This window comes from Hyperolius riggenbachi, chromosome 2, assembly GCF_040937935.1.
Source record: "Hyperolius riggenbachi isolate aHypRig1 chromosome 2, aHypRig1.pri, whole genome shotgun sequence".
Lineage (NCBI taxonomy): Eukaryota > Metazoa > Chordata > Amphibia > Anura > Hyperoliidae > Hyperolius > Hyperolius riggenbachi.
In genome coordinates, this window is record NC_090647.1 from 234,523,148 (window position 1) to 234,539,336 (window position 16,189).

At 39.8% G+C, this 16,189-nt stretch overlaps 1 protein-coding gene across 15 annotated transcripts in view; it reads right to left on the bottom strand.

Annotated features, from left to right (window-relative positions):
- The window catches only part of DMD (dystrophin), a 3,066,377-nt gene that overhangs the window by 1,614,700 nt on the left and 1,435,488 nt on the right, over nucleotides 1-16,189 (bottom strand). For all 15 annotated transcript variants that reach the window (XM_068268325.1, XM_068268327.1, XM_068268324.1 and 12 more), the window contains one exon: nucleotides 10,589-10,783. In XM_068268325.1, coding sequence (XP_068124426.1) covers nucleotides 10,589-10,783 — 195 coding nt within the window. The remainder of the gene's footprint in view (nucleotides 1-10,588; nucleotides 10,784-16,189) is intronic.

Sequence of the window (16,189 nt, forward strand, 5' to 3'; positions counted from 1 at the left end):
TCCCATACTGGCCACTGGGGAACCAGCCCACCAAATGTATGCAGGAGTGCATGCCTCTTTTTTGCATCTCCAATGACCACTAGTAGTGATAGTCATGTCCAGGAGAACTCATGGAGAGGCATGTGATCAGCTTGGTTAGGTGAACCACCTTGTTTTGTAAAAAAAAGATAAGTAAGATGTTAAGGGAGCCAGATTTTTTGGATAGCAAAGGCACATTCATGATCTGATATTTTTTTGCTCAAGGTCCCGGATTTGGTCAGAGGGTTTAAAGGGTCCTTTCACACTATATTAGTTGCTATCAGTTGTAAATGAAAGGACTACTTAAGGACTACTGCAGTCCAGTGTCCATATTTCCCTATGGCCTCTTTCACACTATGCCCTGAAAAACTTAAAGGAACACTATCAATGCCCAAGTGTTCTAAAATGACAATATACAAATAATGTCTAAGTAACTGTGTAAACATTTTCCAACTTTTCATGTTAAATATCAGAGGCAAAAGCTTTAATTCATTATGTGTAGATTTTAGCTAAGTTTGGAATGTCTCATTTCTGGTATCGGGTTTCACACACACAATTACAAATGTTTATGTTGCACATTAGATACATTTGCTCTGCTCTCCGTGAGAGAAAGCTCTGCCTGTCTCTGACTGAGCTCTCTGCACATAGGGTTAACTTAACACTGCACTGTGAGGGAATTCCCCCCTCCCCCCATGGATCACTCTGGAGTCAGATTACAGCAGACTGCCCCTCAGAAAAGTGTGAAAGGAATTACATAACAGTAAACAAAGAGATAAAGATTCAAATGTATACATCAGTACTTCCCAAACATTGGTTGAAAAAAAAATGTTAATCGATAGTGTTTTTTGCTCCCCTGTTCTGCTCCGTCCCGCTTTTTTCTTTCCTTAATGCCCTCCATAGCTACTACTGGGCCGGCTCAGTCAGGCATTAGTACACAGGCTCTAGCCCAGCTGTGTGTGTCCTTGATTACATGCCTGCTTGGAGTGCTCTGTGGAAGACCTATTAATGGCGTTATGCACAGAGCGCTCCTGGCCTTGGGCATACAATTGAGGATGCACACAGCCGGGCCAGCGCCTGCGCATTGTGCATTTGGGAGAGAAAGGAGGGGGAAGGAGGCAAACGGGGGGGGGGGGAGTGGACATGAGGACTGCTTCATATACATGCCTACTCTTTCACAAATATCTTTTAGCTCTGGCATCCTTTAAGTGTAAAAGTGCCCTGACTCTTACCCCTATTTAGCATGGCACAGGGCTCTCTTGAGTCTAGTTTTTCCTGAGAAATATTTCTCATACTTGTTCATCTCTTTTCTAACTGTACATTCTTTCCTCTCTATATAACAATATGGCTTTGTTCTACACAAGACATTCAGGTGGTCAGGATTCCTAATGGTCCCCTTGATATGGAAAAGTCTGCTGTCCTGATGTAAATGCATGGAAAAATACTTTGGTAAAAACAGTAAACCCAGGAAGATTTATTGTATTTGTTTTTAGCAATTCAATTTAGAATTGTGATGATAATAGATTTTTTTCTTTAAATCTGCCTACTTCAATAATGGAATTAGACTGCATTATTGATTTGGCTGAAACGGGTTATAATGCTGTAGTGCCTTCAATTTTTCACATGCAGGAGAATGCACAAAAGACCCATTTCTGTATAAAAGGCACTTGCCTGATTTACTCTGGCTGTTCTGTCCTAAGATTTACAATGTTCCTGCTAAAAAAAAACAAAAAACCTGCAGACATTCTATTCAAAATGTTCAGATTTCACATAGTTTGAAGTAGACTAATATTCATATGATCAGTGCTCACCTAGTATAGCCTGGGACAAATGTTCTTTTTGCACTATTCTCAAGCGGCCTTTTGACTGCATGTGCAGCAGTGTATGTTTCCGGATCAAATACATGTGTCCTGCCTTACACGGCACTGCATCAATTCACCATGATCAGTCACAGTTACCCACTAGATGGTGCTGCACACAGCATCAGGAACTACATGAACTGTCAAACAACTTCCCAACACAGCTGCAAATGTGGATGCTCTCATTATTTTACATCTACAACTATAGATAGTTTAGGCCAGAGTTAGGGGACAGGGGTTAGGGATATGGAGGGTTAAGGGTTAGGATTAGAGTAGTATATAGTAAAATATCAGTAACTTCAATGATCAATATTTTATTATTTGTGGTTTCACCCAACACCCGGCTGATGTGGCTACGCCACAATACCAGCGCTTCTTTAAACATCTATTGCTGAAAACATAAGGTCTAGAGGCAATTGGGGTGAGAATGCTAGATGTAGAGTGGATATAGCATAACGCATAACTATGATGGGGCATTTTGTGGCATACATTCAAAAACAGCACAGGGTGAAGCCATGAGGAGTCTCATCCTGCTCAACCAATACTCCTTCCTATATACTAATATTTTACCCTACTGACTACATAATTTTGTGTCTGCCTGTCAAATTCAGGCTCTGACTAATGCTGGTGGCCGAATTATGCCTTTTTTTTTTGAATGAGCACCGCTATAGCCATAGCTCGCATTATGGCCTATGGGGGGCACCCAAATCCCAGCCACGGAATTTTGCCTACTTTATCTTTCTTGATTTGTCTTGGTTTTGAGTAAGTTAAGATTAAGATAAGTTGAGTTCTGCAGTTTGTTTGTTTTTTTCATTGCCCTTTTTGGAAAGTAAAAGGGGATTATCGAAAAGACCAAGGCACCGAGAACCATAAGTTGTTAGGAACTGGGAACGCTTGGGTCACTCAACCAATGTAAGGGATAATGAGCGCAAGTCTTTGATCTTGGTCCACTTTTAGTTCTATACATGTCCCAGCTACAAAAGTGTATGCAAACTTAGTTCAACCTGAACTCAAGCAGAAGGGAAAGATTTATCTATGTGCACTGACTATTGCCAAACTACAATTACATTCATGCTAAACTGACTTCAAACTGAACTAGTTTTGTTCCCTATTTTTATTTGACTGCATACCTTTTAAATAGTTAAAACATAGCCATTAGTCTTTGGAATAATAGCATATGTTTTAAATGGTTTCTACTGATATAAAAGAAAAACATAAAATTGCTTGGAATGTAGTTTACATTTGTGTAATTTATGTCTGCCATAGCAATGACATTATCATTGGCTGTGCAGCCAGCTACCGGAGCTGGAGGGAGGTTCTGACCATAGACCCTCAAAGTCTGTGCAAAATCGCATTGTATTTCTGCTTCCTCTATAAGTTGGTCTGGTTCAGAGAAAATCAAACTGCAGCTGTCCTCAATATTAATTTGTTTGTGGTTCCAGTGTGTTAGTGTTTATACATTGGCATTTTACACAGCCATATAAATCAGCTAGTCTGTCACAGAACAATGCACCATGCCCCTCTGGCAAACTGCAGTCACATGCTCTTTCCTACATAATGCCAAGACTACAAGAAATTGTTATGCAAGCCATGAAGCACATGTAATATTAGTTATTCTTTACATATGGACCAGGGAAATGTTACACTATATAAATGGGCAGGAAAGACTGAGGGCTGCTTTCACTTTCTACCACCCAGAGCCCTGCATACTGATGTCAGCACCTTCCCCTTGGTAGTCTCTGAGCTGATTAAGACCTTTGCTCACACTTTGGAACATTCGGCTTAGCTGCAGCTTTTGCTCAGACATGTCCAACTTGCAGTTTAGGACAGTGAGACTGTCAGGTAGAAAACACGCATTTTTTTTTAGAATCTAAGACATTTTAAAACTTACAAGTGCACATACAGTATTTCTGTTTGAATCATGTGTGTTTGTTTATATAGATCTGTAAAGTATGACTATACTTAACCTTAAAGGGGAACTTCAGCCTAAACAAACATACTGTTATTAAGTTACATTAGTTATGTTAATTAGAATAGATAGGTAATATAATATTTTACTCACCCTGTTTTAAAAGAACAGGCAAATGTTTGTGATTCATGGGGGCTGCCATCTTTGTCATGAGGGCAGCCATCTTTTTGGTTGAAAGGAGGTGACAGGGAGCATGAGACACAGTTTCAACTGTCTTGTGTCCTGATAACCCCTCCCAGCTGCACACACTAGGCTTCAAATGTCAAATTCAAAATGTAAAAAAAAAATTGCACCAAAACAGCAGAACGAGAACAACAACATCAGAAATCCCATCATGCTTTGCACAGCATAAGGGGAAAACTGCCCGGGCAGTTTTCTTCTGTGCAGCTAAAAATGAGGCTTGTATAAGAGAAACAAAGTTCTGATGCTGTTAAACTGTTAAAGAAACACCAGGCCTTTTCAGTGCTGCTGAGTCGATTTTTAGTCGATTTTTAGTCTGGAGGTTCACTTTAATGTGGAGATACACTCTGGAACAGCACAAAATTACAAAGTATGTCCAGGGAAAATGATGTTTAGAACATGTTTGTTCCTAGAATGTGTAATCTGTGGGAGTAGAATAATTTTGACTATAGTTCCACTTTGCGTTCAAATGTATTAAATTGAGTGCACTATGTGATGCATGTACTGCATTACTGATTACTGATTTAGTCCTATTTTATAATACTGGAATGCCACCTCCAGTGTGTAATTGTGTGCAGAACTGTTACTAACCTAAGTGCCGATCCCCGTAGGGATAATTTTCTCCTTACCCATTCCTACTTTTCTCTTTTCTAAATTGACTCTTTGCACTGCTTTTCATCACTGTGCATATTTTCAGAACTTGAACACATATTGAGCATGGAGTTTAGGCATAGGGATGAGTCATCTTTTTGTGTGAACAGTGTTAGTCACATGATGGTGTTTTGATGGTATTTTAAAACACTTAGATTTATTACAGCATTAGATTGCATTATTGACCACAGCTTCATTTTAAAATGTTCTAACCAAATTTAAGGATAAGTACACTTACACGGAGTTATAAGTATTAGGAAGGTGTGTTGATTTGCATGTGCTTAGCTACAAGTGGCAGTCGCAGTATTAGATGGCAAAATATCTCTTAGCTCATGCAAATCTCTTTAGTCTAAAATCAACCTCTATTCATTTCATGCCTCTCCACCACCAGCTGTACAATTTATTTGCTGTCATCCTATTTTTTATGGCTTTCTAATAGCGATGATAAATGCTTTTATGAAGAATTAAATATTCTTTAAATAGAGATAGATTAAAAATATGCCCATTTGAAAAGACGAATACTTGTGAGATTTATTTGGAAGGAGATAAAAATGTGCCTTAAACTACCGTATATCTCCTGATAATTTAAGCCTTCAGCATCATGAAACCTTCGCTTACAGTTGCTTGCATCAACAACAGTTTTAATTACCAACAACTGTGCTTAAAACATAAGATACATACAAAGAAATGATACATGTACAAATTTGAGTGCTATTTTCACATCAGATAAGTTTAGACCAGAAAACGATAGCAAACCAGCTAAGCCTAGGCATACTTTCTAAGAATTATCGTAGATCATTATTATTATTAATATTATTATTAATATTTTTATTATTATTAACTAGTAGACCCAAGCCCGTTTAAAAACGGGCTCTAGGTCTTTTTTTAAGGACTTCCGAGGCCAAATAAAAAAAAAGTAAAATACCTGCATCATATTTTAAGGCACGGAGGACGCCGCCCGCCGGGTCCCCGCTATTCATTAGCCCCCCGACCTCACGGTCCGGGTCAGGCTCTCCTGCCTCTACAAACATGGCCACATGAGCTGGCCGCGGCTGTGCAGTCCGCATAGCTGCGAGTGTGGCTGCGCAGCTCTAGAGCCAACCCCCCGATCCAGATCGGGGGGTTGGCCCTAGAGCTGCGCAGCCACATTCACGGCTATGCGGACTGCGCAGCCGCGACCAGCTCATGAGGCCATGTTTGTAGAGGCAGGAGAGCCCGACCTGGGCCGGCTCGAGCGGTGGGGACCTGCCGGAACAGCACAGAGGGCGCGGACAGCATCCTCCGTGCCTTAAAATATGCAGGTACTTTACTTTTTTTTATTTGGCCTCGGAAGTCCATTACCGCCGCCCCCAGTCACTGTGCATGCGTGCACACCCGACGTGCATCCACCGAGCGTGCCTGCCCGCCGCATGCAACTGTCCACCCACCCACTTCGCTCCCTGGTCTCTTCTGCAGCCCGTTACTGCACACACGCGCAGTAAAACCATACCAGGGACACAGGGACGCTGCAAAACTGTTGGACGCAGTGACACTTGGACTTTATTGTATAGGATAATTTATATAGCACCAAAATCTTCTGTGGAGCTTTACAGGAGCATACAGGGTATAACAATACAAAAATAAACAATACAACAGTTAATACAAGACAATGGTGGACAACCGCTGATGCAGTGAACAAATCAACTACGGATTTTTACATAAGGGTGGAACATATGCACGCACATTACACAGCATTGAGAGACAAAAGGAGAATAGAGCCCTGGTCAAAAGGCCTTATGCTGGGGATACACGGTACGTTTCTGTAACGTGTATTAACCAGCTGATCCGGCCAGCTGATAATATTCAGCTGGCCCGATCAAGCCGCTCGACCATCGCCTGCTCGATCCCCGCCGACGGACAATGGCAGGGAATCGAGCGCTGATAAGGAAGCGCCAGCAAGGACGAGCAGTAATCTATCCGCGTTCACACGCGGACAAGCGGGGATGCGGCGGGGACGCGGCTGGGGTCGATCCGGCGGCTGATTAGCCGTGTATTCCCAGCATTACAGTTTAAAGGCATAGAGGATAGGACAATAGGTAAAAGGAAGCTGTGTATGAGGTGTTAGAAATGTAGGTCAATAGCTGAAGTGTCCTAGGTAGGAGAGTATGCTTGCCTGAAGACGTGAGTTTATAGATTGCACCTAAAAAGAGTAAGTGTGGGTGAGCGGCGATGTGTTGAGGGCGAGTGTTCCAGAGGAGGGGAGAGGATGAAGTGAAGTCTTGTAAGTGGAAGTGAGAAGAGGTGACCAGGATGGAAGACAGGAGACTATTGTAAGCAGAGTGGAGATTGCGTGTAGGATGGTATCTGGAAATATGTTTATTTAGATAGGAAGGAGCTAGGTTGTGGAGAACTTTGAAGGTGAGAGTAAGGAGTTTAAATTCTATCCTTTGTGTAACTGGCAATCAGTGAAGGGACTGACAGAGTCTGAGAAGTGGGAGGAAGGGTGTATGAGTCATGCAGCAGAGATCATGATGGTCTATAGCAGGGCTAAACGGTTGGCGGGGAGGCCGCAGAGCAGAGTGCTGCAATAGACTAGTCATGAAATAATCAAGAAAAGTGCCAAAAGTTTGGTAGTGTCCTGTGTGAGAAAGGGCGGATGCGGGAGATGGTTTTTAGGTGGAGGCGACAAGAGGAGGATAGAATAGTTTATCAATGTGTGGTTTGAATGAGAGACTTGAGTCCAATATTAAACTTAGGAAGCGAGCCTGGGGGACAGGCATTATTAAAGTGCCATCAACAGAAATAGTGATACCAGGCAGGGGCGTTGCATTTTTTCCTGATATCATTCTCCTTGTCTGCTACTTTGCATCGATAGACAGCAGGCAAGATTTCAACAGAAATTGTATCTGTTAGTGATTGTTCCACAACCACTAGTTTTGTATAACATAGTGGTAATAAAGCTAGTAGGTTTAGGAAGGATGTAAAAAGGCAGGGTGTGGGTGTATTTTTGTATTTTTACTACCAGTGATATATTTACTTGCAGTGAAATGAGCTAAGGGTTTCAGAACTGTACATTATATTTAAAGAGACACTGAAGCGAAAAAAAAATAATGATATTATGATTTGTATGTGTAGTACAGCTAAGAAAAAAAACATTAAGATCAGATACATCAGTCTAATTGTTTCCAGTACAGGAAGAGTTGAGAAACTCCAGTTGTTATCTCTATGCAAAAAAGCTATTAAGCTCTCCGACTAACTTAGTCGTGGAGAGGGCTGTTATCTGACTTTTATTATCTCAACTGTAATTGAACTGTTTACTTTTCCTCTGCTAGAGGAGAGTTCATTACTTCACAGACTGCTCTGAAAGACTCATTTTGAATGCTGAGTGTTGTGTAATCTGCACATATTATAGAATAATGCAATGTTAGAAAAAACACTATATACCTGAAAATAAAAATATGAGAATATTTTCTTTGCTGCTAATCTTCTAGTAATTATTCATAGTACACAACCAATTCATTATATCATATATTTTTTTTTTTGCTTCAGTGTCTCTTTAAGGGTTTGCAAAGCATTGGAATAGCAAGAAAAGTTGAATGCTCACCTCTCTTAGGGCTTGATTCACTAATACAAATAGCATGCCTTACCAGACTTAACACGCCTTATCAGAGATTAACATACCTTATCAGAGTAGCATAGCGAGCTCTACAAACTTATGCCTGGTAATTGGCAATGATGAGAGCTCCACTCGTCCTGCCCAGAGCCCCTGCGGGTCCAATTACTTTAAAGGACATTATCCCCACACTTTTGATTGGCCCAATAGGCTGCCTGTCACTTGACAGGAAACTTGAAAGGCAGCCTATTAGGCCAATCAACGTGCGGGGATAATGCCCTTTAAAGTGTTTGGACCCGCATGGGCTCAGGGCAGGACGAGTGTTGCTCTCGTCATTGCCAATTAGCAGGCATAAGTTTATAGCACTCGCTATGCTACTCACTCTGATAAGGCATGTTGACTCTGATAAGGCATGTTAACGCTGACAAGGCGTGGTAACTCCGATAAGGCATGCTATTTGTCTTAGTGAATCAACCCCTATAACCTCCCACCAACTGAATATATTGTGTACAACAAAAGGATGTTGTACGTTATGCAGTATAATGTGAACCTGAGGTGATATGGAGGGATATGGAGACTGCCATATTTATTTGCTTTTAAACAATACCAATTGCCTGGCTCTCCTACTGGTCCTCTGTCTCTAATAATTTTAGCCATAAACTCTGAGCAAGCATGCAGATCAGTTATTTCTGACAGAAACCCAACAAGATTAGCTGTATGCTTACGGTTGTTCAGTTGTATGATTCAGACACTACTACAGCCAAAAGGATTGCAAGGCAACTGGTATTGTAAAAGGAAATAAATATGGCACCCTCCACATACTTCTCACTTCAGGTTACCTTTAATAAAATTACCTTGCTATCCATACCATAGCAGAGGGTTGGAATGGTTGGAATATTATAATATTTTATATTTGCCTGCTTCAGCATGCAATAACTTTTCTTCTGTTTTCTGCTGCTTGATACTCTGCACACCAGATAGTTTAAGTGCACAGTCAGAGATACCAGGTGGAAGCAGTTTAGTTATTTCAGATTACACTGTTCACATTTTCAGATTTACCCTGTGTTCACACTTGACTTCATATTGGCATCTATTAGTGTGTCACAGTATCATTTATTGGTGTTGTCTTTACTGGTAAATTGAATGAGTATATCCCTACTACACATTGTTCATACCCTAAATATTTCTACTAATCTCTCCTTTTTCAAAACTAGATGCATCCAGATTTTTTTTTGGTATTTTCCATGCCATGTTGAAAATGACAGTACCAGTGGAAAGGTAAAAGTGACACCCAGCAGATCTGTCATACATATTATTTTCTAGAATTTGTTAAACATTTCATTGCATACTATTCAAAACAATAGTTTATTGAATATGGGTTTTCATATGTTCTAGAAAAAAATAAAAGGACTCTGCCCCCCCACATACACACACACACACACACACACACACACACACACACACACACACACACACACACACACACACACACACACACACACACACACACACACACACACACACACACACACACACACACACACACACTACACACACACACACACACACACACACCAACAAGGAAAAAAAGAATGTAGTGTGAAACATAAACTAATGGAGGACTTTATAACCTTTGATGCAATTTTCATTCACTGTTACATATGTCATTATTTATGAGCAACAACTATAAAACAAATTGCAAAAAAATTACTGTGTGTTTCATGAATTCTGCATATTACTGCAGTTTCAGTACTCATGAGATGAGGATGGTTTGGATGACCTTTCAGCTGGGTATATGTCTTGGAATTTTAGGTGTAAACATCTTCTTAACAGCAGACATTCTGCCCCCCCCTGCCTGGACAAGTCAGTATGATTTATAGTAGCTTCCTTATCACAAAGTATAAACTGACATATTATTAATCAATTTACTGATTTATTAAACATTTCATATTCTGGTGTCAAGCAAATATCCCCATCAGAATTCCTTGTGTCACAAGCCCATGATGGCCTTTACAAAACCAACTTATGCTTAGTACTTTAGACTATGGTGTGCCCCGTTTAATGCCCTTTTCTACTGCTACACGTGATTACAATCATGGTGCTCTTGTGATCAGCAAAACGGGCTGTTGTCCGCTTTTTGAAGCAGATCGCAGCTAGCGAAAAAAAAGGGTGCTTATAATGTTAAGCTAAGCATTCTACCAAAAATCTGCAAAGCTAACTTCAGTTATCAACACACGTTGTTAGAAGTTCTGTGTGAAAAAAAATATTTGCTTCAAATACATATAGTCCTGTTTTCTTGATGCAACAGATACATTTTCTTACCTTAAGACACTCATCTTGTTTAGCAAGATCTTCACAGTCTTTTTTCTTGAAACAAGAAGAGTTGAGTAGAAGATCAACCTCAGCAATAGACTGCAGGAGGCGTGCAATCTCTGCTAGGTATGTTGAAGGCACATAGGAGGCATCCACTTTCATTCCCTCAATCAATGATCGAGTGCTCTCTTCATGAACAGTTTGCTAGTACATAAATATAAAAAAGGTTTCTTTTCTTAGTAAAGGAGATGAGACGGCAATGGAAAGTGCTATATATGGAAAAATTCCAATACTTAACATGCTGTACAATGACATAAGGCAAACCTCCAAGCTTCCATTTCAAATATCAATTGTAAGCATCACATTCCCAATGTTACAGTATATTGTGAACAGTCAGAATGCAACCACAGATTTAAGTGAAAGAGGAGTTATTCAAATGCTTCTATTTCCCCTTAATAGACCATACCATATGTTTAATAGGTTTAAACTGTTGACATATGCACTAGCTTAGCATAAACCATGTCTGGTTTTTGAAAGGCTGACTATTTTCATAAAATACATGAAAGTACCTCATGGATGGCTTTGAAACATTGCCTGTAGGACTTTAGAGTAAACTGGCCAACTAGTACATACAGTAGGTCCGTGGCAGAAGTGTAGCACACTTCAAGGAGAAAAACAATCCACTACTTACAGAGTATAAAGCATGGTTAATCAATTCAATCTCCTACTTGTAAACACATTGTTGTGAGGATTTCTACACCGTGGCCACAGAGTAGTAGTGGTTTGAGGAGCTGTTTACAACCACTGACAGACACAGGGACAGAACACATGTAGCAATAAGGGAGGTAACGGGTAAAATGCTTACACTTTGACCACCCTCTTAACCATCCTTGAGAACTCAGCCCACTGGGAAATTTTGTTCTAGACGTATTGCAATAGAAGTTTACCCCCAACTCCTGGAGTACCACTTGATAGGAATTTTGGACCCCAGATGTGGCTGATTCATTAAGAAAACTGAAGCATCACTCCAAATCAACCAAGCAAGCAACTGCTTCACATTTGATCTTAAACAAAAAAAACCAAAACATAATTCTCAGTAGCTGTTATTTATCAAGGCTCATGTAAAGGGGAAAAAAAGACTGGAGAGCCCAGAGAAACCTGTTAAATGAATTTAGGATTTCATATGGTTTCTTTGCTAAATTGCTCTACCTTTGTAGTGAATTATATCCAATTCTCCATGCACCTGTCTTGATAAATCAGTCCAGTGAGTATTTGCACTCTGCAGCATTTATCCACAATAAAAAAAAATAAAAATAAAATGTAGGTGGACTGAGCCTTGAAACCATGCACCAATGTAAGTGTTTCTACATACTGTATATAAACCAATATTTTATTGTGTCTCAGAGAATGTTTGTACGTCTACATGCTGTTGAACCTTTTTCTTTGGAAATATGTATACTATGCCCCTAGGGCTATATAAGATAAAAAATCTTTCCAAACATACAAAATCCCTCTTGGAGAAACTATGGCAAAATGCATGTTACATATTTGTTTCAAGCATCCCCTAAGGAATTTGTTAACTATATTACAGATACGTGGAAGCTACAGTCTTCTAAAGCTGAAGCACCATATTGTTCATTTTAAATAGCTCTTTTCATTTATAATAATAAAAAAAAAAGTAAATTAATTTAATATCAATGAAATGGCCAAATTTCCCCTTTATAGACAAACAAATTGATTATGAGACATCTATCTTTTTTTAAGAGAAACATACTGTGACTGAGTTCTGACATGAACTTGTCATGATTTTTGGTTGCAACAATGTTTTTGTGCCTATATACTGTTATTAATCTATATTTCAGTTTTATTTATTCATAAATTATACAAATTATACCTAGCAGAGTCCAGTTATATGAAATCTGTAGACCACAATTGCTCTATAATTACTCTATTCACAATTCAAAGACTTTATCTTTAGCTTGTACTAAGATGGCCAAATGTCAATATAGCTTTAATAAAACATTTCAGATGGTAGGCTAAAAGGTTAAGAATAGGTGTCAGTTCTACAAATTAATGATGTCAGTAACAGTTCATACTGTTGAGCAGTAATCTTGCCTTGGCTACAAATATTGCTGTTTTCTCAAAACCCATCTCCCACCCCAGCATCCTTCTTGTTTCTCCAGCATTAGCAAGAATTACAGTAAATACCATATAAACTGATGCCCGCTAAAAGTATTCACATTAACCTCACTGATTCCTTCTGATTTTAGGGTCTAAAAGCCGTACATTTTTTTTCATGTGCTTTTCAACTCTAAAATCATGAAAAAATCATACTAGCAAAGAGTCTGCTGCAGCCCCAGCGCTTACTCACCTTCTGGGCTCCAGCGCTGCAGTTTTCCCTCTGTCCTCCGGGTGGCGCTGTAACCCTAAAGTGAGATTGCCGGCTGTCGTCATGATGACAGACAGCAATCTCATCAGGGGGAAGCAGAACCTTGGAGGAGAGAAAGATGAATGGCGGCTGACATTGGGATCCTCCAGGAGGTGAGTTGAAACGCCCACTGCGCACATTGCTCTGCATAGAGCCTCCATCCGCTACCCAGAGTGCAGGTCGGGGTTAGTGCTCTGAGCTGCGGTTTTCTGCCCTGGCCATAGCTTGGGGTTACTACCAAGGAGGTTACTAAAGAAAAATACATTCATTATAAAGCTGCTGTAAATAGATCGATGTTGCACACATCTTGTTTATATTGTTAAAAATGATCTTTCCAGTTCAACTTGCATCCAGGTAAGAAGTTCTGAAACTGAAACTAAGTTCAAATGACACTACTATGCAACCCTGGTCACAGTACTCAGGGAGTACAGACTGCCAATAGACTCCCACCAAAAGCCACTTTTACTCATTTTCAGCACCTGCAGCTATCCCATGATTGGCAGTAAATGTTGGCACTCCCTTCTAGTAGTCTCAGTTGCAAACACTGCAGAATTTCTGAATTAATACATACATAATGATATTCACTGAAATTAAATAATGAGTTCTGTAAATCCTTGCGATTTACACAGTTGAAGTGATTGGACTGCATTACATTCAACAAAAATGACATTGCTCTTTAAATGTTGAACACATTTTTTTCCCTGCCCAAGTAATCTCAGTTAGGACTCTTTTTGACTGACTGCCTTTCAATTCAGTTTTAGGAATGCATGTGTTTGGTGAGCATTGTCCGATCGCAAGAACACTGTGATCATAATTACACTCGCAGTGCCCTTTTTCCACTAATGTACTTACATTTTCCGCAGATATAGTGCATTTATTCTGCTCTTTTTTCCAATGAAACATTGGGAAAATACAAATGTGATCACACTGTAAAAATGACAGATCCCACAAAAATCATGCCCCAAAAAAAGGCTTGGTGCAAAATAAGAAACTTTTTACGGTGCAGGCATTTACAATGTTCAAAGGAAGAGAGCCTTACTCAGTAGGTATAATGTTATCTAGCATTTATTTTATTTTTGTGTTCCAACTAAAAGATAGTTCTAAGATTTTGGTGCAGTGTTTCTGGGTATTTGTTAATATGGGCAGAAAATATTAGGATTATGACATTCTCCCAATATTCATTTTTAGGGATTGCAGCTCTGCTGCTGTCTTATCCCTAATTTTCAATTCTGGTAAATGCCTAACCTCAATTGCCATCCAAGGCTCATATCAACCATATATATTGCTTACCATTTTCCTTGACAGCCCTGGCAGTTGATTGCTGCATCAGTCTTTTATTATAGCAGAGGAGAGTGACATCAGCAGCTCCATATCCACTCTTTATACCACTTAGCATAGTGTGTGTGTGTGTGTGTGGGGGGGGGTGTACCTTTTTGCAGTCTGTCACCCTTACAATTACATAAACAGTTTGGGACCTTGCGGCTGCCTAACACTGGCTTTGGGACCTTGCGGCTGCCTAATGTGTGTGTGTGTGTGTGTGTGGGGGGGGGGGGTTTGTACCTTTTTGCAGTCTGTCACCCTTACAATTACATAAACAGTTTGGGACCTTGCGGCTGCCTAACACTGGTGGGCATAGTTTTAATGCCGTAATGTAATTGAATCAACGCAGGCCACAAGTAGGTATATGATACAGTTCCACCGTGCCTCATGTCTGAGGTATCAAGCCAATAAAAGTGACTCCCAGCACCCAAAAGGAAAAAAGGCTTACGAGCCAATAACAACCCCTGTTATAAGGTTGTGTACATAGCATGAGACTTCCAGTGGTCACAGAACTGTTCCAGTCTTTAGCTGCGTAAAGTAGTCAGTGCACCAGATAGCATCGATGTAAGAATGATAACAGATCATAAAAATGATAAAAAACAGCAGTATTAAGTATAGACCGCTTTATTCAGGATAAATGAACCATAAAATCATAAAAAACCATAAAAAGAGTATTCACGTGTGGGGCACAAAATTATGGTTACCCTAAATTAGAATAGTGCGTGTATACTGGTCAGTAGTAGGAACAAGAGTATGAGGTGTCAATCATCTCCTTTCAGACCGGTTTTGCAAACTTGAGTCATCAGTGGTTTTAATGCCACCAGATTCTGAGCACAGAACACAATAGCGCAGCTCGATAACTTGTGCAGGTGCCGTTTTCTTATGCCACTATCACCACAAAACAAAATTCATGAGCTTATAAAACAAACATTTAGGAAGAAATGGATTCCCTTCAAAAACTTAGTTAAAAATGATAAAATTATATTTAGCTCCAAAAACTTAGCATAGATGTTTTTTGGAAACTTTTACCATTTTTTTGGGACTATAGAATGCTTCTGACCATAAGACGCACCTAGGTTTAGAGGACAAAACCAGGGCAAATAATATAAACTAAACCTGGTGTATCCACGGTGTAGGGGCATCTTGTGGATTATGCCCCCTTCGTACCTCCTGCCCCCTTGTATATCTTGTGTCTCCCTGTGTCCTCCTCTGTTCTCCTTGTGTCCTTCTGTGTCCGCCTCTGTCCTCCTTGTGTCCTTCTCTATGCCGCTTTGTGTCCCCCTGTGTCCTCCGTTTGTCCCCCTATGTCCTACTCTACATGGGCACAGTACAGGGAGTCCCCAACATTGCGGCGCATTGGAGGTTTGTATTGGCAGGTGTTCACAAGTCAGAAACTCCCTGCATTTGGTCTATAAGACACAGTGACTTTTTCCCCAACCTTTGGGAGAGAAAAAGTGAGTCTTAAAGTCCAAAAACAGAGTATATATAAATTACTTCAGCTGTATAGTGTTTCTTTTTGCTTTGTAATCTTTTTCACTATCATCTGCACCATTTTGCCTGGAAGATATTTGTGATTAAAGAGGAGAAGCACAGCAAATATCTATTGATTATTTTATAATGTGTGTTAGCTTTTATGTTCAGCTTACTTAACTTGCCCTTATGCATGCTGCTATCTATATTTGAAATGGCTAATAAAATATTTAAACATAACTCATAAATGTTTATGTATAAAATGTGTATTAAACATTAATAAGCAGAACATAAAGCCCTAAGTCTACCATACAACTGTGATATGTAGCTATGTTTGTGCATTTCAATGTTAAATGATGTGTACGCTATCAAATGTACTGGGTTTGTCTTAA